Here is a 25228-nt window from a genome sequence, read left to right on the forward strand (position 1 = left end):
CCTTTGGCATCCTTTCCTTAAAACTATATGTGGTTTTCTCGTAAATTCCTCGCACATTTTTGGCTCCCATTCAAAGGCAATTGAAATGCCAAATTAATTCACGGTGTGTCACTGAGAAAAACGAGTATTGAAAGTATTTATTTTGAATCCAAGGGATTTTTGGAATCAATTTTTATAATTTATAAACCAAAACCTTCTGGTTTTGCCACCACAATTTCTTTAGTTAGTGCGACCTTGGTACTTAAAATTATGGAGCTATTTAAAAAAAATTCGAAATAATATTTTAAAATTTGTTTTCATTAAAAAACCTTCGGATTATGAATTATCTTCGCCAATATCCATCCGATTCCCAGGCGGGATATCTTAAACGATTTGTGAAACGATTAGCTATCATTCTGCATTAAAATCTGGGATGGAAATATTTTTTAGATTTTTTATCAGATTTTGTAGGGGGTCCCCTTCAAAAACCCCGGGAATACCCATATGCTCGCCGCGAAGGCTATAACTCTGTCGATATCCATCCGATTTCCAAGCGGGATATCTTAAACGATTTGTGAAACGATTAGCTACCATTCTGCATCAAAATCTGGGAAGGAAATATTTTTTAGATTTTTTATCAGATTTTGTAGGTCAACTTCAAAAACCCCGGGACTACCCATATGCCCGCCGCGAAGGCTATATCTCTGGCATTATTCATCCGATTCCCAAGCGGGGTGTCTTAAACGATTTGTGGAACGATTAGCTATCATTCTGCATCAAAATCTGGGATGGAAATATTTTTTATATTTTTTATCAGATTTTTTAGGGGGTCCCCTTTAAAAATCCCGTGGAGACCCATACGTGCCCAGCGAAGGCTATTTTCGGGGATAAGACTGTGTGACCTTGCTGGTTTGCTTAATAAGTGAATTTCATGGAGAAATAATTTTAATCCTAGTAGGCTAGTCCCTAGTCCCTAGTCCCAAGTAGGCTTTGCCAAATCTGTAAAGTGTTTGGACTTTCAAGTAGAACTCCCACCTCATTCAGTGACTGGATCTCAATCGGTTGGTGTATATTTTGAGGAAAAAAAGTCGAAAAATAAACTACAATTTATTTCAACCAAGAGGCGAGAATTCCAAAAAAAAAATGTCACAGAATCCAAAGGATCACAAGGCCTCTGGTTCTGGCGAAGGAGAGGTATCTGCGAAGTCTGCAGGATACGGTCGTCGTCCGCAGGCTGAGATAGTCCGCGAACTGCGCCGCTTGAAGGCCTCGCCTCTGAGGATCGAGGACGAGAACGAGCTGTGGACTGGTGTGCAGGAGAAGCCGCCACCGCCAGACATTCCACTGGTGAGCCTCGAGCAGCTGGAGGCACTGCGACTGACACGCCATCGCATTAGCCAGCTGCTGGTCCGTCCGGCCTTCGAACAGGCCGTGACCGGATGCTTTGTCCGGGTCAAGGTGAACTCGGAGGAGGAGAAGCCGGAGTATCGAATCGGTGAGGTCCTCGGACTGACGGAAATGGACTTTGGCTACAAGGTGGGTGAGATACCCACCAATAAGGTCCTTCGTTTGCGCTACGAGGATCTGATAGCCTATCACGAGATCACCGATATATCGAATATGTCCTTCACCGAGGAGGAGTTTGAATTGTGGCGCGACAATTGCGTCAATCAGGCCATCGATCCGCCCACCACCGGCACGGTGGCCCGCAAGAAGATCGAGCTCTACAACGCCATGCAGTCGGAGGCCAAGGCCCCGGCCCTCGTCCGTCAGAGCTTCACTCATGCGATGCGACCGCCGCAACGTGGCGGTATTCTGGAGCGTCACGGCGGCGTCTATCCCTGGACAGTACAGATGCCGGAGCATTACATTCCGATACCGCCACCACCACCCCCACCAATGAATCCACCGGTGGGTCTTACCTACCGTCCCCCATTGATGATCAAGACCGTGGAGGATAGCGATGAGATCCGCTCTTCCGATCCCATTACCATTCCAAATGATCAAGAATCCAAATAGGAAACTTAAAAAAACACTAAAAAATGCTTAAATTTAAAGTTTAAACACCAATTTAAACACCAAAAACATCAAATAATATTAAGAATGGAGGATATTGAAGATTTTCATACCATTTGGCAAATTATAAGTAGCTATAGTATGGCTAATAATAGTATAAAATGGTATATTATTTTATGAATTTTAAAATAATATATATTTACTCTTTATATACAAAAATCGATCTTCTTCCATTCACGTTCATGAAAAAAATAAGAAGTCTTTAAGAAGTCAACTTTGTAACATTATTCCTCTGTACCAATCATACACTTATATATATATATGTATTAACATCGATTTGGAAATGAATATAAATATGTTCTTGACGTTAAATTAGAGGTTTCTTTTAAAAATGGGATTATAAATCGTAGACATGGTCTTTCTCTGTTATTAGACTATGTGTACGAAAGCGTTTTCCTCTTCTGCTGATATAAAATTATCCATTCTTAACTCCAATGCCCTGATTGGGTAATACTCGTAATCGAGCTGTACAATATGCGGCAGAGCCCTTGGATCGGTCGGGTAGGAGGTGGTCTGTACGTATGCCGAAATAGCTGCGTTCATAAAATAATCATTCCTTTCTTAAAAGCTTAAATCTTAAATCTTAAATCTTTATTAAATCTTTGACCATAAATGAAATAAAATAAAACCGTTTATAAATAATATTAAGAATGGAAGTCTATAGTGGATATTTTCGACCATAATAAGTACCAAGTACTTGTCTCGTTCTCTCATCATTCCTATATCTTTCATCTATATCTTTCTAATCCACAATTATCGGGTAGACACAGTGGTTCAAACAGTCTTGTAGTTAAAAAAATTATCTATTGAGGCTCTAAAAACACTACTAAAGAAGCTAAAAAGATTATTTAAAATACGAATTGGAATTATAAGTATTAACTTTATCACAAAGGCATAATATAATACTTAGTATCATTTAATTTTTATAATAGTTTTAAAACATATGGTTTCTCTAACCTCAAACCAAATTAAATAATTTAAATAATTATTCCAATTGAAAAATATTTTCCCATTTTCAAATAAAAATTTGAATTTTTAATTATTTTCTCATTTTCAACTAAAAAACCGGAAAATAATATTATTTGAAACCCCAATTTCCACTAAAAGTAGGCTGTGCCCATCAGCTGTCAAATGAAAAATTCAAAGGCCCTAGGGCTAGCCCCGAATTTCCTCACTCCTCACTCAGTTCTCGTACAGATAAGTCTAGCGAGCTCCGTAAAATTAAAAATATATTTCGATAATTTTGTAATTTTACAATTGTGTTTATTCGGTTTTGTTCAAAAAACTAGTTGAACTCAATTTCGAAAAGAAAAACGCAACAACGCAATCGGGTGATTCAATATTCTTGCGATAATCCTGTTTTTCGGAGGTGTGACTATATCTTGTGAACGAGTGGGATTCGTGTGGGATCTGTTATACACTAAGATAGTATAATGCGTAACCGAAAGAGACAGATTATGCAGCTGCTGGAGAATATGGGGTCCGCCCAGGAGGAGATCGTCAGCCGGGCCACCGAGGAGCTACAAAAGAAGTGCAATGATGCTACGAGCACAGTCTTCATCTGTACGGTGATGCGATCCAACGATGTCGTCAAGATGCGCCAGAACGCGGCCACTATCCTGGCCTTGCGTCTGGCCAAGGCTGAGGTATGGCAACAGCTGACCGAGCAGCAGTCTGCCACCATTATGACAGATCTGTTCGAGAGTCTCAAGTCGCTGGAGTACGATGGGGACAAGCAGCTGCAGGGCTCGGTTGTGCGCAACTTGGGTCTGGCCATGGCCCAGGAGCGAGGATCGTGGACCGAGGCCGTCTTTGATTATATCGAAGCTACATGCCTGTCGGAGGATGTGGAACGTCGCCACCTGGGATCGATAATCTTCAGCAGCCTGCCGGATGCCTCGTCTGAGGTGTTCGTGAATCAGATGGAGCGTGCCCAGCGCATCTTCTTGGACGGCCTGCAATTGGCCCATGACACGGGTAATCTGGTGAGCCCGATCACCGATTGCCTGAGCGTCGGTTGGCTTCAAGCTCTGATTGCGGGACACAGCCATTTTCAAATAGGCGACAAGTTCAGCTCATCCATGCCGCTGTTGATGCGGTTCTGCAGGCTATGCCCGAACCATCCCAACAAGGTCAAGTGCGTCCGGGGCTTTCTACTGATCGGCAGCCTTCATTACTACAAACCAGCGTTTTTCTGGAAGCATTCCGGCATGATTAGCGACACCATGATGGCCCTAGCCACAGACATTAATCTGCCCATGCCCATGCGGGTTGAAGCGTTGAAGATGCTGCGTGAATTGGTGCTGGAGAAGCTCTCCGAGATTTCAAAACTAAAGCTGATGGATAACTTCCTTATGACTTTGCATCGCGTACTGGCCGTCGAGCCGATTTTCGACTCGGATGGCGATGAAGACTACCTCGGATTGTGTCGCCGCAGACCGTCCACACTAGTTACTGGAGTGGCCACCCTGAAGAAGTTGGTCAAGAAGTCGAAAAGCGGTAAGCTGGTCACCCGGTGCCTGCGCCTCTTCACAACTTATTTGGATACCAAACCCAAGCCCCTACATCGCATGGCGGTCTATGTCTTTTTCGGCGTGATGTGCGAAGGATTCGCCACCGCAATGCGACTGAAACAGATGAAGGGGATATTTGATCTGGTCAAGAACGGATGCAATGACGAAGAGCCCTTGGTGAGCAAGGCTGCGTACTTTTCTCTATCAAAGATGTTGGAGGGGCAGCTCCCAGGGATAGCCCAACTAGCCGACCGAATAATGCCCGTGTTTTACACGTATTTTGAACAAGATTTTGACTCCTGTCGAGTCCCTTTCAGTGGCTCGCACGTGGACACACGGCTATTCTATTCCCTGGAGCTGCTCCTCCACCATCTTCGTCCGTCCGTCCTAGAGCGTTATGCTCCCGATCTGATGTCCCGTCTGTTGCAACTCTTCCATCTGGAGGATGATTGGAAAAATGTGCGCAAAATGGCGCTCAGCAGTATTGCCGGATTGTGCGATGTAGTGGGTGCGGGTATGGAGTCCCAATTCGATGCTGTGGTGGATGCCACCCAGCCGTGTCTTCAATTGACTGGAAAGGATGGATTACAAGTTCGGGGACAGGCCATAAGGGTATGTATTTGTTAAAGGATTCCGAATCCTTACTCCCTAGTCCGATCGCCCATCTCAGGTGTTTGCCGTCTTGGCTCGTGTTAGCAAAGAAAAGTTCACCAATCTGGCGCCCATGTTACTGACCATGGATGTGAGTTTCCTGGAAGAGAGTGACTTGCCCGAATCCTATACATTCTCGCTGATGACTGAACTGTGTGCCGTCATGCCGAACGAGTGCAGCGGCCATGTGAAGCTAATTGTGGAGGCGGTTTTCAAGACATTGTCTTCTTTCGAAATCGATCTAGAGAAGGATAAGTTGGAGGAACAGGCCGTCAGGATGCAGGATGTTCGTGTGCGCGGATATGAAGACGACTACGTTGATGAAACGGATGAAAGCGAAGATGATTCCGACGACGACGACGACGATGATGATAGTTCATTATCATCCCTCACCTCCAATAGCTCCGATTCGGATGTACGCGATGCCCGAGAGGAGGCCATTCTATGCCTCAAAAGTCTAGCCATTCATGTGCCCGATAGCTTGGAGCCCTTCAAAAAGGAGGCTGTTGGCCGGTTGGAAGAGTGCCTGGAGCTGAATGAGGAGAACGTGAGCATGGTGGCCTTCGAGACTCTAACCCAGTTTGTGGTGATTTTCTGGAAGAAAGGAAACTACGCCGAGGCCACTCGTCTTTCCACCAAGATTATCGGAAAAGCTATACCACAGATGGTCAAGACTTTTGAAACAAAGATCGTTTATACCCACATTGTATCCATTCGCATCCTACTCACCGAACTGAACGATCGGGCACTGGAGAAGGTCTCGCAGGGACCAAAGATCTTCAGGTTTCTCAAGAGTATAATGCGGCGCAGGTTGAACTGTCTGAAGGACGTAGTGTGGAGTTGCAACGACGAGGTGTCGGAATTAAAGCCCAACGATCCGGAATATTGGTGCGATATGTTTAAATTTGAAAACAAACTAGTGCACGAGGCCTTAGCGATCCTACCGATTTTGTGCAAAGCCATGGGAGCTCAACGATTCTCGCAGCTACTCGAACCCCTGACCCGTTCATGTCTATCCCAGTACGGTTGTTCCGCAATGGAGGTCTACTTCTGTGGCGTCGTCATCACATGTCTGGATGTCATGGAGGATACAGCCGATCCCTTCTACAAGCCCATCTGTAGGTGTATCTCGAAGAATCTACGTTATCGTTTCGATCATGTGCGTCGAAGTTGTTTCAAGTCCTTGGACGCTATTGTTGACTATTTGGACCGCAAACCGGATGTTATCCTGGCGATGGCCACATCCTTGGTTGACGTTGTTCGCGATTGCAAAGGTCTAACTGACATGGAAATGCAATCGGGATTGAAAGTCATGTGCAAAATGATCATTTTCGATCACAACAAGTGCCCAGTTGGCGATTTTCTGGATTTAATTTTCAACCACCCTACATTTATTGTTGGTGCGGATCTGCAGGGACATGATGTTGTGTTGCTAGCCTCGGCTCTCCTTATTCTTGTCGATAACCAGAACGAGGTCTTCCATCCGTACACCACCAAGATACTAGAGATGTTCTTCAAACTCTTGATGAAGAACCAGTTGGATAACGAAGACAAACTACAAAAGGCCAAGAACCTCATTACGGCTATCAAGCAGTCACGTCCTGAAGACTTTAATGCCGTCGCCTTGAAGTACGAATCTGTAGTTGCTCAGCTGTTTCCCTAAAAAGATGCACATCTTCGGTATCTTTGCAATTCAAAATTCAAGTTTAATCTTCCGGCGGATTCACAGGCCCCACTGACTTGGCTTCTAAATTTCTAGTTCAAGAAACTAATATTTGGGATTATAACTACATATGCAGCTCACCGAAATATATATTTTATAGTTGGGGTTGCCTCTTGTCCCCCTTTATAATTCTTAAAATTTAATCAAAAATTTGTATTCTTTTTTCAGAAGGTTGGGGCTGGGTGATGCTCTAAAAAGCTAAACAGTTTCATTGTAAAACGTGGCAATTGTAGAATTAACGAGGCACTAAAATGGACCCCTTTTTTTGGGGAAGTTTTTAGGGTTGGCAACTAAGTATTTTTTTTTTTCAGAGGATAGATTTTTTATTTAATTTTTATTGAAATTTTCGTTGAAAATTAAGGGCAATATAGGGAATATAAAATGCTTATTATTTTATTTATTATTATTAAGCAGACTTCTATTAAAAGCTGTCTCTAGGGTTTCCTACTCCACTTAATTTGAGAGCAAAAAAATAGAGAGATGGTAAGGCTGGACACTTGGCTTTAAAGATTTTTTTAAAACCAAATTATTAATAAAATATAAATAAAATAAATCAATCGTAAAAAAAAATAGCTAGAAGGGTAGAGAGCTTTTAAAATAAAAAAGAATAAAATATTCTTTTAAAAAATGTCCTTTTTTTTAGCCACACTATTTTAACTCTACTGAAAGAAAAAAAATATAAAAGGTGGCAAGGCGGTAACTTGGCTTTGTAGATTTTTTTTTTGGCTTAAGATTTTTAAAGATGTTCTACTTAAAACTTCAAACTAAAATTATTAAATTAAAATTTACTCTTTAAATAAGCTTTCAAAGTAAAAAAAAATATTCCTTTAAAAGTTTCTCTTATTTTTTTCGCCTCAATAATTTCATTTCTATTGAAAGCTGGCAACCCTGAATGCTATTTACGAGCAGAAAAATAGAAAGGTGGCCACTTGACAGATTTGTTGCCTGCACCACCCCCCACCCACAAACTTCAAGTTCGCTAATGAAGAACAGACTTGGCTTGGGGGGGTTGGGTCTTTGGCGGCAAAACGAGCAAGGTCGTAACTGTGTAGAAATGGTAACAAAATATCGTCAATAGGGCAAAAGAAATTACAGAAATTAAATGAAATGCAATTAACCAGCTAAATGAGCGAAGCCCTCGCGGAAAAGCAAATTCTCACAGAGAGGAGTTTTTCGCCGTCGTATTTTTCTTTTCTTTTTTTTTTTTGGTTAAAGTCTTGGCAACAATTAAGCAACTGATGAGCAATTAGAAAATGTAAAATTAGCAAGCAGGCCAAAATCAAGTCAACGAAAGAGATGGCCATCTAATTAGAGAGAAAGAGAGTGGGGGGGAGGAGGAAAAGTCGGCCAATTAATTAATATTTAATTGATGGCTTGTGCTAAGCTTTGGTTTTCTGTACTTTTCCGCCTGTAATTAACGTTTGTCCAGCAAATGTTCTTCTCATGTTTACTTGGTTTGGTTTTATTATTATTATTACATAAACATACATCCGTGTTTTTTCTGTATATTTTACACAAAACACAAAAATGTCACTTAATAAATTTTACGACTGTTTTATGTTGTCGCTTTGGCCCTAAAAACGAAATAGAAGGTGTGTGTGTGGTAGCAAAAGGCTTTACTTTACTCCCGTTTTTTCCCTCATTTTCTGGAATTTTTTTTTTTATTTTTTTATTTGAAGAGGTGGTATATCAGCCCATAACACGCCCACTACAACACGTAGTAGCCATAAATATAAAAAAAAAGGGAGGCGGCCTACGCCCTCGAAACACAAACACACATGAAGGGGAGGCTGTTTAACCCTTGTTTGCATGTGCGTTGTCTATTTTTTTTTTGTTTATACTCTATCAGGAAGGGGTATTGGGCTTTTATGTGAGGGGAGGATACCCTCCTATTTTATTAAATAAAATAAAAATAGCTCTTCTACTCGCTTCTCATAAGGTCTAGTTAAGAACCGAAAGATAAAATATTGCAATTGCAATTTAATATATGAAATATCTACCTAAAAGAACTGAAAATATTGATATTAAATTTTATTTATTTGGTTCTCTAGTGCAGATATTCGAATCTGGTAACTAAAACCTATAAGTTCTATATCCCAATCAAGGGTATTTAAGCTTCGTCTCTCCTCTATCCCATGCCAGCTTTCCTTACTTTATTTTTAAGGAGGAATAGAAACATTTTCCTGGCCATTCTATTATTTTGTTCTGGTTCCTTTCGTCACGCACATGTCCCTTTTACATATATATTTATTTTTATTTTTTTTTTCTCCTTTTTTTTCACTTTGGACAGGCTCCTGTTGATTCCCCATGATTTGGCTAAATTAATTTCACCCGAAGACCGAGTGTGGGTGGGCTTAATTAAAAGGGTCCTTAAAAACAAGGAAGTTGGGGCCCAAGGTCCAACATCATGAGTTATGAGCCAGAGATGCTTTTCAAGTGGCTTTTCCCCCAAAAAGGGGCAAATAGCTTGTGTCTCTAACAAAAAAAAAAAAACCAAAAAAAGTTTTAAACATTTTCATTTGCCTTTTGGATTCCGTCTAATTTTTGGTCGTAACTTCAAGTGAAAGTCATTTTCATTGTTTTGAGAAGCGCGGCACATGTTTGGTATAAAATTTATACCCAAAAACACCTACACCTTGACTTTATAACAATTTTTTCTTTTTATTTCTTTGTCTTTTTTTTTTTTTTTTGGTTGCTACAAATTTTTGGCTGTTGATGTTAGGACTTTTGGTTGGATTAAATGCCAACTTCCACCTGGTGACATATCTTTTGAATGCTCGACCTACTGATACTACTACTGTTCCTTCTACTTGTTCCCTTGATCTTGCACAGGGAAATAATTAGGGGTCTTAAGGTCTAGGTTAGGAGGAGTTTATGTTATGAACATAAATCAAATAAATAATAAAAATTATTTAAAATAACAGCGCCGTTCTACTCGCTTCTCATAAGGTTTACCTACTTAAGAAACTAAATATTTAAAATATTAAACCATAAAATTTAGAATAGAATTTTTTATTTAAGTGCATAGAAAATTGAAGAATATACCAGATAAAGGTAGTAGGTGGTAGGTGGTAGGTGGTTGGTGCGGTTGCCTCTGCAAGATGGTCGGCAATCAGCGAGCATCTGAATTCAACGTTGAACTTTGGCCAAGAAGCCAAAAGGCGATTGCCACAGGCTCCTCCTCAGGTTAGCCATAAGGGGGAGATGGGGGGAATGGTGCACATGCCATGGCATGGCATCAGTCAAAAACTTTGCCAGCAACTGAATTATGTCATTTGCTTGACATTCTCCACATCACTCCTTCTACCCATTCTTTTTTCCCAAAAAAAAAACACACACGCGGGCCAATATAAATACGTACGAATACGAATGTGGCATAGAGAGTTAAGGGTTAAGGGTTACGGGTTACGGGTCAAGGGGGCAGTGGGTTAAACCGGCAGCAAATAGCAGCACATGTACAGCATCACAAAAAAAAAAAAAAATAGTAGAAGAAAACAACTAAACGGGGACAGGTAAAAAATAAAGAAAAAATATTATTTTATCAACAAAAAAATAAAGAGTTGAGATAAACCGAAACCGAATCGAAATGAAAGCCTTGAAATTGCATAGTGAAGCTAGTTTTATTTTTTAAACAATTTTTTAGGGGAATTATATAGTTAGAATTTTGTATATCATTTTATTCAATTATTATTAAATGGTATTATGGTTTATATACTTTAGGAACAATTTTTTTAGAGCTAATACTAAATATTACTAGAGGTTAAAAATAGTATTAGTAAGTAAAATAACACTAAAAGATACTAAAAAGAAACTTTTAGAGAGAGATAGTGAAAGATACCTTTTTGAATAAGAATATTTTTTTGTGCCATTCTAAAAATATGAAAATAGTTATTACAAATATCTTATAGATAATTTTAAACTAAACTAAAAATATTTTAATTAGTTTTGGCTTCACTGTGCTCCTGAGTTGTCCTGCCCGCCATTACATAGCCGCATATTTTGCGTTTTCACATTTTCCGCTTTTCATTTCGCCCCGGAATCGTCCGCTGTCGCTGTCCCCTTTCGTGTCACAGCTTCTGTGGCACTGCCTTGAATATTTTTCTTCAATTTTATTAAAATTATGGAAATGAATGAAATATCTGCTGCTGCTGCTGCTGGTGGTGGTGGTGGATGGGGGCGCTGCTTCTGCCGCTGTTGCATCATACCCATTCCATACCATTGCCATTTTCCTACACTCCCCCTCTCCCCCCAACTGCCACACACCTTCAGCGACGTCGTTTTATCCCCGTTTCTGTTCAGTGCATCTTTTGAGCAAAGAATTTATCGAAAATTGCAGCAGCTGCAAAATTGTCTTCCAGTTTTTCCCCTCCCCATCCTCTGAATCGCTTTTCCTTTTTTTTTTTTTTTATATTTTTCATTTTTTTTTTTGGTTTTCCAGAAGCTGCTCTGGGAAATGCTGAACACACACCTGGCCTGGCCAGTGGCAAGTTTAATAATCCGTTTCGCATTTTGCGTTGATGCGAAATCAATCGATGTGCATCGAATATGCCCCAAAGGAGTGCCAAGGAGCTGCTGTCTCGGTTCGGACCATCTACCTTCGGGGCTCCTGGCTAAAAGGGGGGCGTGCCAGATGGCAGAGGCGCGTACTACCATCTACCTGCCTGCCTGCCTGCCTTCCTACCAATGGGGATGCATAAATCCAACTCATTTGCATGGCCAAGGAATCAAGGAAGCAGCGCAAGGATGCGCCACCGGCAATGCCATCCAATTGAAGGAGCCATCCTGTCATCCTGCTTGCCTGCCTGCTTTTACTGTCCTCACAGCACTGACAAAAAAAAAGTGAGTTATTTTTTGATTATATTTTTGGGGAAAAATTAACAAGATTAAAAAAATTTGGAAGGTTTTTTTAAAATGATTTTTATGATTTTTAAAACTTTGTTTTTGAAATTTTATTATTTTTTGTATTGTGCACTTTTATAGTTATAATATTTAATTTTTGCCAAAGCATCATTTCTGTCAATAAAACTTTCTTCTAAATAAATACGAAAATGTTAATAAAATATTTTCGTTTAGCTTCTCACATTTGACATCAATGGAAAGTTTTATTGAAAAGAAAAATCATTTTTATTGTCTTAAGGATTTTTATTTTAATTTTTATTACTCTTATTTTGGTTTATTTGCTTTTAGTGTAGCTGCCTAATTGTTGTATTTCTTAATTCGTGATTTTAGGTTTTGTTGAAAATGTAATCCTCGTCCTTTTGACACTTCTATTTGCCTGTATTTTCGTACTTGCAGCTCGCAGGCTTTGCTCATTTAGCTGGTTAATTGCATTTCATTTAATTTCTGTAATTTCTTTTGCCTTATTGACGATATTTTGTTGCCATTTCACTCTCGTTACGTCCCGTTGGTCCCTTTACTGCCCTGCCTCCCCCCTTCGAAAAGCCCTTAAGTTTGTTGTTCATTAGCGAACACAAAGTTGGGGTCCAAATCTGCCGTCGCCAGGTGGCGCCACTACAGGGACCAAGGTGATGAACAATTTTGTACCAAATTTCAAGGGAAAAACGAAAAGAAAATTTTTCCTTTTTCATTCCTCACTCTTTCTAGCTTGGTGCTAATTGCTTTGCATTTTGGTTGCACAGTTTTCATTTGGATGCGTTGACAATTTGATTTCTGGCTATATTTTTCGCATTTCGCACTCTACTCTTTTTTTTTTTTTGCTTTATTTTTCGTTGAGGTCCTCTGGATTTTGAGGTCCTAGCAATTGGCAATCAATCACTGAACTTCTATGTCTATTGCATATGTTACGACAAATCTATTTCATCAGCAATCCTCCATGTGTGCAAATTTGGGAAAAATAGTAATTTTTGACAATCTTTTTTACAAACAAATAATAGATCTTTATTGTGCAACTCTTAAATAATAATACAGAATTTTCAAAACTTAACTGTACTTCATACATTGTAAAGGTTCCGGGCGCTTTTTTTTTTATTTTAGTCACACTTTTTTGTTGTCAGAACCTGGTCACACTAATATTCGTCTCGCGAAAATGCAACCACACTAAAATACGGTCACACTAATGTCGCGCATATGAAAATGCAAGAAAATACGGTCACACTTTTTTGTTCTGAGAGCCTGGTCACACTAATTTTCGACCCACGAAAATTCAACCACACTAAAATACGGTCACACTAAAGTACGGTCACACTAAAATATGGTCACACTAATTTTCGCCCCACGAAAATGCAACCTCACCAAAATACGGTCATACTTTTTTGTTATGCAGACCTGGTCACACTAATTAGTGTGCCCGTATTTTCGTGGGTCGAAAATTAGTGTGACCAGGCTCTCAGAACAAAAAAGTATGACCGTATTTTCGAGGTAACTGGTATAAAAATTTAGTGTGACCGTATTTTAGTGTGGCCGTATTTTCGTGGGTAGGAATTTAGTGTGACCAGACTCCCGTAACAAAAAAGTATGACCGTATTTTGGTGAGGTTGCATTTTCGTGGGGCGAAAATTAGTGTGACCATATTTTAGTGTGACCGTACTTTAGTGTGACCGTATTTTAGTGTGGTTGAATTTTCGTGGGTCGAAAATTAGTGTGACCAGGCCTGCGTAACAAAAAGGTATGACCGTATTTTGCGCTTTTTTGCGGGGTGAAAATTAGTGTGACCTTATTTTCCCACAATCAACCACATTTTAAAATAAAAAAAAAGCGCCCGGGACCTTGGTTGCAAGTGTGTGTGGTTAGTGTGGTTGCATTTTCGCGAGACGAATATTAGTGTGACCAGGTTCTGATAATTAAAAAGTATGACCGTATTTTGGTGACGTTTCGTTTCCGTGGGGAGAAAATTAGTGTGACCATATTTTAATGCGGCTGCATTTTCGCGAGATGAATATTAGTGTGGCCAGGTCCATATAACAAAAAAGTGTGACCGTATTTTCTCACAATAAAATAAATAAAAAAGAAACCCCCGGGACCTTCACAATTTTTATTATGGACTTTATGTCACAGCCCGTATGCTGTAGCTTAAAACCTAGTCACATATATATATTAATTAACTAAATAATAATTAATTAATAATAATTAATAGCTAATGAATATTAAATTAATTTTTGTTTTCTTCAAATAACTCTTTTCTTCAATAACTTTAAATAACCAATAACTACGGAATGGAATAACTAACTGCTGTGGAATAGCTTCTCACAAGCGTTCGTGGTTCAATTACAGATCGGATAAGATCCAAGAATTGTTTGAGAAAAATGTTTAAATTGCAATATAAGGCATTAAAACATAATAAATTAAAGGCTTTTAAAGACTGACACTTTGTTGTGACATTTTTGAGAGCATCCTGTACCTGTACCTGAGGTTTATGGATGACAATTAGTATCTCTGCTGGTCGGATGGTCTGCTGATGCTGGTGCTGGTGCTGCTACGTCTGATACTGATGATGATGATGACTTGGCCATGTCCATTGCCAGGACCAGTTGCAGTTGACAGCTTAGAAAAATCACCGCAGGAGCTACATAGATGAAAAGCCTCCTCTATGGTATCCAAACTTCAAGTGTTTGCCTGCGAAACTTTGATGAAGTATTTGTTGGCCAGACAAATGTGACATATCTGTGGGCTGTGTCCATATCCCCCGGTTCCAAATGCTCGCTACGCCACATCAAAGAATCGTTATGCACTAGAATAAAAATAAAGTAAAGATATAATAAAATATAACTATATAATGGTATAAGAAAAGAAATGTTTAAATCTTATATAAATTATAAAACCTATTAAAATTTCTTATAATTAAAATGATCCTTTTAACTACAATTTCTATGCAATTTCTATTAATATTTTCAAGCACTCTTCTATATATATAGTATTTTTTCGAGTGCAGGTCCCCTGTTAACTGAACAATCTGTCATTAGTCATCTTCAAGTGGCGTTGAGTGGAATTATGTAAAAGCCTCTTTCTGCCTTTTGGCCCTGACCGGCCTTCCCTTCCCTTGGGTCGTCGATCTACTAAAATTAATCTTATTTAATTTGAATTTTTTATTTAAATAAAACGCGTCCCCAAGAAAGTTTTGTTCTTAACAGAAAAGGCAAAAAAAAAAGAAACTTATTATTATTATTAAATGGCCGCGGACAGGCGGCTGGGTGGGTGGGTTGCTGGCCGGGGTCAAAGGTTGGCACGTGCTGTGAGCCAGGCGGCTACTTGTGGAACACTTTCCAATTTGTTGAAACCCCGGCAAGCTCGAAAACAATTTGTGACCCCGAGAACTGCAAACAAACCCAACAATGAGAACAAACAAAGTTACTGGCGGGGCTCACAATGATGGGGGGGGTTGAGGCACCGGTCGGAGAGTCGGATCATATGCCACCTGCTGGACGAAAAAAAAAAAAGGTGGGCAGGAGGCACAGGAGGGCAGTCGTGTGTCATTCTGCGGCAGCGCGCGGCACGAAAATGATTTATGAGTGAGCTGGTCCAAAAAGAGAGGACCGTGTCCGAAGAGGGAGGGGCGGAGGTCTCGGTGCTCGGCGCTCGAGCCTCGGGGCACGGGGAATCCCCCTTTTTGGGGACCATGGATCCCCCGAGCAGCTTTAAATAAATGACTGGGGTCAATGGGGGGGGGGGGGGGGGGGGGGGGGGGGGGGGGCTATAGAGGTCCTGGACTTTCATCACATTTGTCGCATAAATGCGCAAAATGTTTTTAAAGTATTTAAAAAAATGAAAGGGGTATGTGTGGTGAGTGAAAATTGATTAAAATAAAATGTTTTCGCAGTCAGAAAAATAATTATTCGGAAATTTGTTAAAGAAATAAGATATTCTTTAAATTAAATATAAATTATGGTCATTATTTTGATAAAAAATTTCCAAAATATGAGTTAAGTTGTAGAAGCATTTAAAAAACAAGAAAGGAAAGCTAACTTCGGGCGGAGCCGAAGTTGATATACCCTTGCAGTTAAAACCGGATATATATCGCAAACATCGGATTTAGTTGGCCGATCCTTATGATTACATTATAATAAAACCAATTAATTAAATTACAAAATCTAAAAAAAAGTCCCAAGCTTCTATCGTCAAAAAAAACAAAGTTGTTATTTTTACTAAACACCAAATACCATTTCTGATCGTTCAGTTATATGGCAGCTATAAGATATAGTCGGCCGATCCTTATGAAATTTGGTAGGTTGGATCAACTGACCAAAAATAGAATCTGTATGGAATTCCAGCATTCTATCTTCAAAAACACGAAAGTTGGGTCATTTCCGATCGTTCAGTTATATGACAGCTATAGGATATAGTCGGCCGATCCTTATGAAATTTGGCACGTCGTATTGTTTTGCCAAAAATAGCTCTCATGTTAAATTAGAACTTTCTAACTTTAAAAACACCAAAGTTATACCATTTCCGATCAATCAGTTATATGGCAGCTATAGGATATAGTCGACCGATCCCGGTCGTTCCGACTTATATACTGCGTGCAAAGGAAAGAAGGGTGTGTGCAAAGTTTCAAGTCGATAGCTTTAAAACTGAGAGACTAGTTCGCGTAGAAACGGACAGACAGACAGACAGACGGACAGACGGACAGACGGACAGACGGACAGACGGACATGCTCATATCAACTCAGGAGGTGATCCTGATCAAGAATATATATACTTTATAGGGTCGGAGATGTCTCCTTCACTGCGTTGCACACTTTTGGACAAAATTATAATACCCTCTGCAAGGGTATAAAAAGGGGATTTTGACTTTTCTTTAAAAATTATGGCTTCTGTATACTTTTAATCAAATATAAATTATAGACTTATAAGAACTACCAACTCTATGTATAATTTTAATAAAATATGAAGTTTGCAATTTTTTAATATTTATAAGCTCTTTATTTTAGAACTTTTCATGTAAAATAAACTACTAAAAAAGGATTTCCTCTATCATTATAATAAATATTTATTTAAAAACACTTTAAAAGATTCCCTTCCCTAAGCTCTCTTTCCATTCTCTCCTCATTACCGAATATTAATGTTTATTTTACATTGGTTTTTTGTTGTTCTTCTTGGGTTTCTAACATCATCCAATTTCAAAGATGCCAAATAATAAAAAAAAAATAAGAATGAAATGCCCTGCCACCTCTTGTTCTTGTTCTGGTTGTCATTTGGGGCTTTTATTATTATTACCAAACTCTCAACCTCACACTCTCCCTCCCAATACCCAGTATTCCTGTTTCAAGGAATATTCCTGGAATGGCAACAACAACAACAACGACAACAAAAAGCTCGTATAATGGAATTTATTTTACGGCCAACAGGTAAGACATTTTCGTTGTCCCTTTAGCGTCCTGCTAATTTTACTTTCCTTTTACTATTTCTTGTCCAAAAAGAAAAAACTGAAACAACGTTGTCCATATGTTCCAAAGCAATATTTTTTAATGCCCCGCCTGGAGGCGCCACAAAAAAAGAAAAATGCTTGCGACACCCAAAGACAATTAAAATTTATTCAACGTTTTTCTTCGAGAGAACGTCCGAGACAACACAAAATGGTGGGTGGAAAACAAAATATAAACATAAATATGTAATAAGCAACATTCTGATGAAAGATGGTTTTTATAATTTCATACTAAGGTTGGGGTTGGCTGGCTGGCTTGCCTTTGTATTAGGAGGTGTGGAGTGGTGGGTTTTTTGGGGGTCAGCTGTCGGCATTATGCGACTTACATTAGCGTGTTAATGCAATTAAAAAGTCGACTCAAGGCGCCAGGATGCCCAAAGACCAAAGACACAAAAAAACAAGAAACAAATAATAATAGGGTACCAGGACAATGAATCTTGGGACGTTGACAAAAAAAATTAAATTAAAAATGCTTTCACTTTTGCCAGGTCCCTGAGTAACAAAAAAAATTCTGAGAGGGGAGGTTGTCATTTTTTTTTTGTAAGGAAAGATTTTGTTTAAAAAATAAGAAACTTATTTAAAATAGTAATCTTTTTAAAATAGCATTTATAATACTATATTCTATAATTCAATATTCGATAACTTTACATTATTCTAGAAATTGGTGTTTATTTAAAAGAAAATACCAAATAAAATAATCAAAATAGTATTTATTTATTAAAGAGCGTAATTGAAGAGCTTTTAAGATTAAAATAAATATTGTAAAAACACTAAATATATTTAAAAACATTACTTCTTTAAGATTTTTCTGTGAATAATCGTATCCTATATTGTAGCATATATTTTATAAGTTATAAATTATAAGCCCTCTTAAGAAATATACCTTATTTTTCACTTAAATAAATTTACCATAAGCGCCTAAGCCCTAGGAGACATTTAAGTTCAGGTAGAAAATTGCCTCCAAAAAGTGGCCAAAAATTCCGCCACCTTATCAAAAAATTGTGAGACCTTTGGGACAAATAGGTTGCTAACCAAAACAAAAAAAAAATATACATATATATGTATATATTTTATAACATATATACTAGGCACCGGGAAAGTCGCGACACTCCAAAAACAAAGAAAACTTTGAAAAGCAAGTAACACATTTTTCTCCATTTTGTGTAAATTTAATTTTATCTTCGTCCTGGGCGAAACAAATAACACATGGATATACTACAAGCATATGGCTTTCTCTTTTGTTTGGATGAGATTTACGCAGCCCACTGGACAATCATAAAGAGGCGGACCGGACCGCGCGCCCATTTCGGCCCATCCGACCAATTGTCAGGTCAGTGTTGGCCCTGGTCGGCCTGGTCGGCAGATTTGTTTTTGTCCAGAGACTTTTGGTCGAGACACACTTTGGGAGTGGCATTGTGGGTGGTTGTGGTGGGTGGTGGTGGTGGTAGTAAGGTCACAAAACCAAAAAGGCAATTAGCTTTTTGGGCAAAATTGTGTGCTAGCCAAGGCGAGAGATCAGGAAATCGGAAATGACCAATAGACGTGGACAAATTTTGGTTCTTTTGGAGGTGGATTTAAATATTTTAAATATCCTACAAGCTACTTATTAACTCGACTCCACTTGTTCAAAGTTAATAAACATCCACGTATTTAAAACTCAAATAAATGCCATTAGATAGAAATAGTTTAGCCAGAAAACTAGAAACACACAATTTCGAATGTAATTATATAGATATTTTTTTGCCAGCACTTGAACTTTAAGCTGTTGAAATGTTTTTGGGTGAATTTGGAAAATTTTGGCCATTTGGCCAGAGGTACATACATATACCTACGCTAGATCCCTAGACCAACTAACCTTCTCTCCACTCTGGTGATGAAAGTACTTACCATTTTGTATTTAATTTTCATTTTTGCATTTGAACTTTTTACTCTGACAGAGCAGTTCTGGCCAAAAAAAAACACACACACACAAAGTCGGCTTCAGGGCGTTCTAAGCACGTACAGGACTAACTACATATAGGTACTTATATAAATGTATATGGTATATATATGCCTGTATGTATGTAGGAGGGTAACCTGGTAGCTGGTTGGTAGAAGTAGTAGTTGATGTGTCATAAAAACTATTTCCCATTGAAATTTTGTTACAGGAGAACAAAAGAGGAGTCAAAGTAATCAGGCGAACGAGCAAAGGGTTAAGGCTCGAAACGACAGTTTCGGACAAATTACTCAGGGCCGGGGTAGGGTAGGATAGAGGCCTTAACTGAAACTACTACTAGTAGTATAGGTAGTATAGGTAGTATGGTAAGGTGTTCAGGGTACGAGACATAGACATATCAGGTCGGTGAAAGTTTTTACAGCCGGACATGCGGAACATTTGAAAATGTTAATTAAATTTCAGCATGCATTTCGTCTTCTAATTGGTTGGGAAATTGGCATCGGCAAAAACACGTTTTCCATTCTCCCTCCGATCCCCCCCATACACTTCTTCTGGAGTTCAGTACCTGTTCATGCCCATTCCCATACATGTTCTACACTCTATATATATATATGTACATATATTTGTATTTGTACTTGTAGTATTTCCCCCACTAATCAGCCAGCGAAGGCCTTCTACAATTAATTAATGCGAAAATTTGGTTGCTTCTGCTTTTCCTCACTGCACTTGCCGAAAAAAATGGTAGAGTTTGGAGATTTAAAGGAAATTATGTAAGGTATTAAATGGAAAACTTTATAGATATGGGTTTTAGAATTTAAAAATAATAAATTAAAAACTAGAAAAATATACCAAACTTGATAACAAATTTAAGCATTTTAGTTTTAGAATTTCAAGGCTTAGAATCATAAATGCGATAAATTCTTTCATAAATGTAGCTTAGTATCGAATATTTTGGAATAATAGTAGTACTTTAAAAGATTTAATTAAGCTTTGAAATATTTTTTCTTGAGAAAATGATTATAATAATTAATTTAGATTTCTTTAAGATTACCTTAAAATAAACAAATACTGTTCTTAATTGTGGCCCTAAAATAATTCATTAGAAACTTTACCAAAATAATTTCTAATATTTCGGGAATAATAATTGTACCTCCTCAAAGTATTAACTAAGCTATTACTTAAATATTAACCTAATATTTATCATTAAAATCCTGTATAAATCATAATTTTTAAAGCCTTTTTTTAATGTTATTTATAAACAAAAGACAGTTAATAATGTATAAAATAAATTCCAATATCTTTGGAATAATAATAATAGTAGCCCAATGAAAGAGCGAAGGTCCTTAAGGTTTTTTAATAAAATCTATCTGAAAATTTATCTAAAAATCTCTCAAAATAATAAAAAAAAAACTATAAGCTCTCCTAATTTTCCTTGTGTACTTTTGAAATTTATGCCAATTGTTTTGGGTCCTCCGTCTATATGGTATATGTGTATATTTATTTATTTGCTGATCTATGTATTATGAACTACATACACAATATAGTACATACATATGTATGTACATTCGAGAGTGCATATGTATGACTTATTATTTAAATTTCGGCAATTGTTATTCTAGCAATTTGTTGTTGTTATTATTGTTATTCCAGCCCGGCGGGCTAACAAACATAATTTGGTCGAAAATCGAAAATGTTGCGTGCATAAATTAGATGCAATTTATGTCAAAAGTTCAATGTAATCAATGCCGGAAACCAAAAAGGACACCAGCCGTTCGAATTATTAAATTAAGAAGGTATACGTTTTTTGTTTTTGTGAATAAATTTTCTTTTTAAATTTTTTTACACTAAAAGCTAATTAGTTTTATGATGGCAAGTTTTATGCTGACTTTCAATCATTGGTGGTGGGCTTGGGGGGGAAAAGTTGCTTGCTGGCCTGGCCTGAAGTCCAAGGATATGGTCTAGAAGTTGGCCTAGAGCTGTGTTGTGTTGGCCGAAAGGCTTTTATTAGTTTTTCGTTTATTCGCTAGCTGCTTTAACTTTTCCGGTTTTGCCAAGCTAGCGAATAGCTTTCTTTCCTTTTTCCTATTTTTTTTTTTTTATATTCCTGTAATTTCTTTATATTTGTGGCTTTTATTACCCAACCACACACACACACACACACACACACACACACAGGACCAACAGTCCAATAGCCGAGTCCTTGTTGTTTGCCTTTCGTTCGCCTGGTTTGTTGGTTTTGCTAATTTTTATTTATGTTCTTAAATGCTCCTTGCCGTGCCAACGGGCCACGCATTTTTATTAATTTTATTTCAGCGTGATTATTGTGATTAGTTTGCCGCTGCTTGGTCCTGCCTGGTCCTGCCAGTCCTGCCCTGCCACTGGGCACTCTCCACTTTCTCTATTTTCCTTTTTGCTTCGTCCTGTCGACGCCTGTTGGTCGAACGCCTTTCTCCTTTCACTGGCCTTTTATTTATTTGTGCGACGACTTTGTCAAAGTAATTTTCATAAATATTTCCCTTTTATTTTTTTTTATTATATATTTTATACATACATATAAATTTTCGTTTTTGTTTTTGTTTTTGTTTTTGTTTTTGAGGGAGCGTCCCCTAGCAGGACGATGGGGAGTTGCAACTTTTTGTTTAGACGGTATTCCCTGCCTTAATTAAGAGAAATCCAAGGTTTCAAGGATTTAGGATCGAAGTAGGACATTTTGGTCTAATAAATTAAATTAGCATATGGTGGGTGGGAAATGGTGGGTTTGTATAGGTCTTGTAGGAGGCCAGGGGGTAAGAGAATTAATATGGCTATTTAAATTATTTTTTTTAATAAAAATAATTAACTAAAATGCGTAAGAAACTGTCTCCTATTTTTTTTTAAGAATTTATAAGAGACATTTGGAATCACTAAACTATTATGATGAATATTTTTTTGGGGAAGTCTCCTTAAAATATATGTCTGGCTTAATTTTGCTTTAAAAAAAAATAAAAAAAAGCTTTTTAAAAATTTTATTTTTCATAATATATTTTATTTAGTTTCCAAAGTTTATAGTTTTTTAATTTTTAAAACTTTTTCTTTCTAATTTCTTTAACCTTTTCTAATCTTTTCATATCTGATCTCAAGTCTACTTCCTGCTCTATCTTAATCTTTGGCTTTTTCTTTCTTATTTTTTTAATGAAGTATTTGAAGTATTTTTATTTTCTTCCTAAAAAAACCTTTCGACTTTACCAAATCCTCCGTTTTGTTTCAAATTTTGCAAATTAGACGGTTGGATAAAGTGCATTAAACTTGCAATAAAGCCTATTTGGTAAAAAAAAAAAAGAAACTAAATCGCCTCAATTTCCACCTTTCAACATGTCTGCCATGTCCAGGATCAGATCCTTCTGCTACTTCTTCTTATATGTATGTGCATGTGTGGTGTGTGTGTTTATGTTTGTGTGTGTGTGTGTGTGTGCGAGTGTGTGCGTGCTGAGTAGGCTCTTGAGCCGCACAACACTTCCGGTTGCCACTTGTGAGCGAAAAGCTTTTCAGCCTTTGAGTGTTTTTTTGTGGCAGGAACAAGCAGACATTCCAGACATCCCTTCGTCCTTTAACCCTCCAACTCCCTTGCCCCCCCGCACTCCCTTTCTCTTCCCAGACATGAAATCCAACACATTCTGTGTGTGTTTGTCGCGCAAAAAAAAAATAGAATGGTAACATATTTTTTAAGGATGGTTTTCGAAGGAAAGTGTACTTAGTATTTTAGAATTTATAGACATTTTTTTAAGGGGGAATTATTTGTAAAATAAACGCTAATAATTTGTAAAAAAAACTATGTAAAAAATCGTAATATATTTCCTTATATATTCCGAAATTTTTAAATAATAAGCAGAGGTTCTAAATTATTCCTAATTCTAAAAAAAGTAATATCTTCTCTTAAAATATTTCTAAAATTCCTCATGATTCAAAAACCAAAATCCATTAACCCTCATATACCCCTTTAACCCTTAAGGGGTATCTGGAAAAAAAAACATAACAACCTGCACCGCATTTTGTGGCCGTGAGGGGCTAAATGCAAGCTTGTTTCTGTCTTTAGACACCAGATTCAGGTCCAGATCCAGAGCCATATATATGTTATATATATACATATATCTGATAATCCATCTGCAGGACTCTTCCTAATGGCAGACCGCATCGTATGAGTGCGTGTGTCGGTGTCCTCCTGCAGTCGTGTTGCCTTGGCCAACTCCTTTTTGGCCAGGACACATCCATTAGGGGCATCTTTACTTAGTAATTTGCCACTTGGCTTAACCATTTTTAATCCATTACAGCAAAATCAGCAGAAACAGAAACAGAAACAGCAGTTGCAGCCGTTGCAGTTGTTAGTGCGTAGTGCATTTTTGCTTATCTCTAAATATTTTCCCAATACTTGACACGATTCGAATTTCCCAACCAGGCATATCTTTGTGGTTTTGTTGAGAAAAGTATGTATGTTTGTAGTTTAGAATTGAAAATAAATATGAGTGGTAAGTGGTTCATATTTATGGATTTTGATTTCATGAATTATTGGATTTTTGTTGTAAGTTTTGCAGACAAATGTGCTTACTATTAGATTTAATTTTTTAGAGGTTTTTAGAATACTGAATACTTAGCCCTACTTCTTTCTTTTATAAAATAATGTTATTTATGCTTGTAGCCTTTTTGTAGCTTCAAAAAATATATACCAATATATGGTATATAGTCTTATCCATATCCTGAATAAGTAAAATATTATTATTATTATAAATATTATTATCTATTAATTGGTATTCTAATTTCTAAATTTATTTAAACATAAAAAGTAAGATAAGGTAATACATATATATTAAACTTGAATTATTTTTTTCAACTTTGGTAGAAAAGTCATAAAAGCAAATATTCTAAAAACCAAAAAGTTGTTCAATAATTTTAATAAAAGTCTTAAAAATAGCTTATACTTAATCTATATTTTGTTAACTTTAAATATTTTACCATTAAGCCTTGTATAATTCTAATCTTTTCCCATACAAAACCCATTCTATCATCAAAGTAGAAGAAAAAAAACCGTCAGAAAAGTCAAGAAAACTTTGTTAAGCAATACTTTATATTCCTTTTTTTGTCTTCCTTTTTTTTGGTTTTGGTTTTTATTTATTTTTCTTTTGTTTGTTTGTTTGGTGCTCTTCATTTACTTGTTCTTTGTTTGGCTTAAGCGTTTTTATGGCCAATTTGACGAATGACCCCCGTTTAAATGGGTTAAGCGGGAATAAGAGTCCCGCCCCGCCTTGAAACGCACTCCTGGGTGTTTCTTTTTATTTATTCTTATTTTCTTATATACATTTTTTTGGGGGGGAGGCTTATTGTTTGGTGTATTTGGGAAGGTCGTCGTCGATAAGCTTTGAATGCTTCTTGTTTCTCTTGTCCCTCTGCCAATTTTTGTCTAATTTATTCCCTTGTATCGCTCATAAATAAACCAAAATTGGCTCAAAGAGGAGAAAAGGCGGCCATCTCCTTTTGCACCCCTCCCCCCCCTTCGAAGTTGACTTATTGAATTTGCTTAAACGTCCAAGTAAAATAAAAAGAAAGCCTCCTCTCTTCTCTTTCTTCCAAAATAAAAGAAATGCCGATAAAAACATAAGAGCAACGCATAATCATCATGAAAGGACCAAGAGGGCGGTGGGGAGGGGCCAAGAACCTAGGCAAAAAAGGGCAGTGTGGGCGTGGCTGGTGGAAACGCCTTAATGCGCCATCTAATGGTGCAAATAAATTTCAACTAAGGAATTTTTATAGAGAGAGTCATAAAACCAAATGGCTGCCAATGTTTTGCTTTCCCCCCACCCCCTCCTCCTCATGTCGCCCTTCTAGAATTTCCGTAGTAACGTTAATAGCCTTAATTGAGCGTCTGCCACGCCCACTTATTTGTTTATTAGTGCTTCCCTATCCATCCCTCTAGCCCAACCATAGGACATGGCTCTGGGTAA

General features: G+C 37.7%; 2 protein-coding genes and 2 long non-coding RNA genes across 4 annotated transcripts in view; 3 read left to right on the forward strand and 1 right to left on the reverse strand.

The window, feature by feature from the left end:
* Positions 1-25228, forward strand: part of LOC138925534 (uncharacterized) — a 73039-nt gene that overhangs the window by 24687 nt on the left and 23124 nt on the right. The window contains exon 2 of the long non-coding RNA XR_011441768.1: positions 11381-11781. This is a non-coding gene — a long non-coding RNA (uncharacterized lncRNA). The remainder of the gene's footprint in view (positions 1-11380; positions 11782-25228) is intronic.
* Positions 997-2367, forward strand: LOC108125246 (RNA polymerase-associated protein Rtf1). Its single transcript, XM_017241377.3, has one exon. The coding sequence runs from the start codon at positions 1123-1125 to the stop codon at positions 1996-1998; it is 876 nt and encodes a 291-aa protein (XP_017096866.2). The 5' UTR covers positions 997-1122; the 3' UTR covers positions 1999-2367.
* Positions 3226-7092, forward strand: LOC108125298 (uncharacterized). Its single transcript, XM_017241431.3, has 3 exons — positions 3226-3386; positions 3425-5180; positions 5239-7092. The coding sequence occupies exons 2-3, from the start codon at positions 3489-3491 to the stop codon at positions 6880-6882; spliced, it is 3336 nt and encodes a 1111-aa protein (XP_017096920.2). The 5' UTR covers positions 3226-3386; positions 3425-3488; the 3' UTR covers positions 6883-7092.
* Positions 14029-25228, reverse strand: part of LOC138925535 (uncharacterized) — a 77723-nt gene continuing 66523 nt past the window's right edge. Inside the window, exon 3 of the long non-coding RNA XR_011441769.1 lies at positions 14029-14629. This is a non-coding gene — a long non-coding RNA (uncharacterized lncRNA). The remainder of the gene's footprint in view (positions 14630-25228) is intronic.

Source organism: Drosophila bipectinata, chromosome XR (genome assembly GCF_030179905.1).
Source record: "Drosophila bipectinata strain 14024-0381.07 chromosome XR, DbipHiC1v2, whole genome shotgun sequence".
NCBI classification, from domain to species: Eukaryota; Metazoa; Arthropoda; class Insecta; order Diptera; family Drosophilidae; genus Drosophila; species Drosophila bipectinata.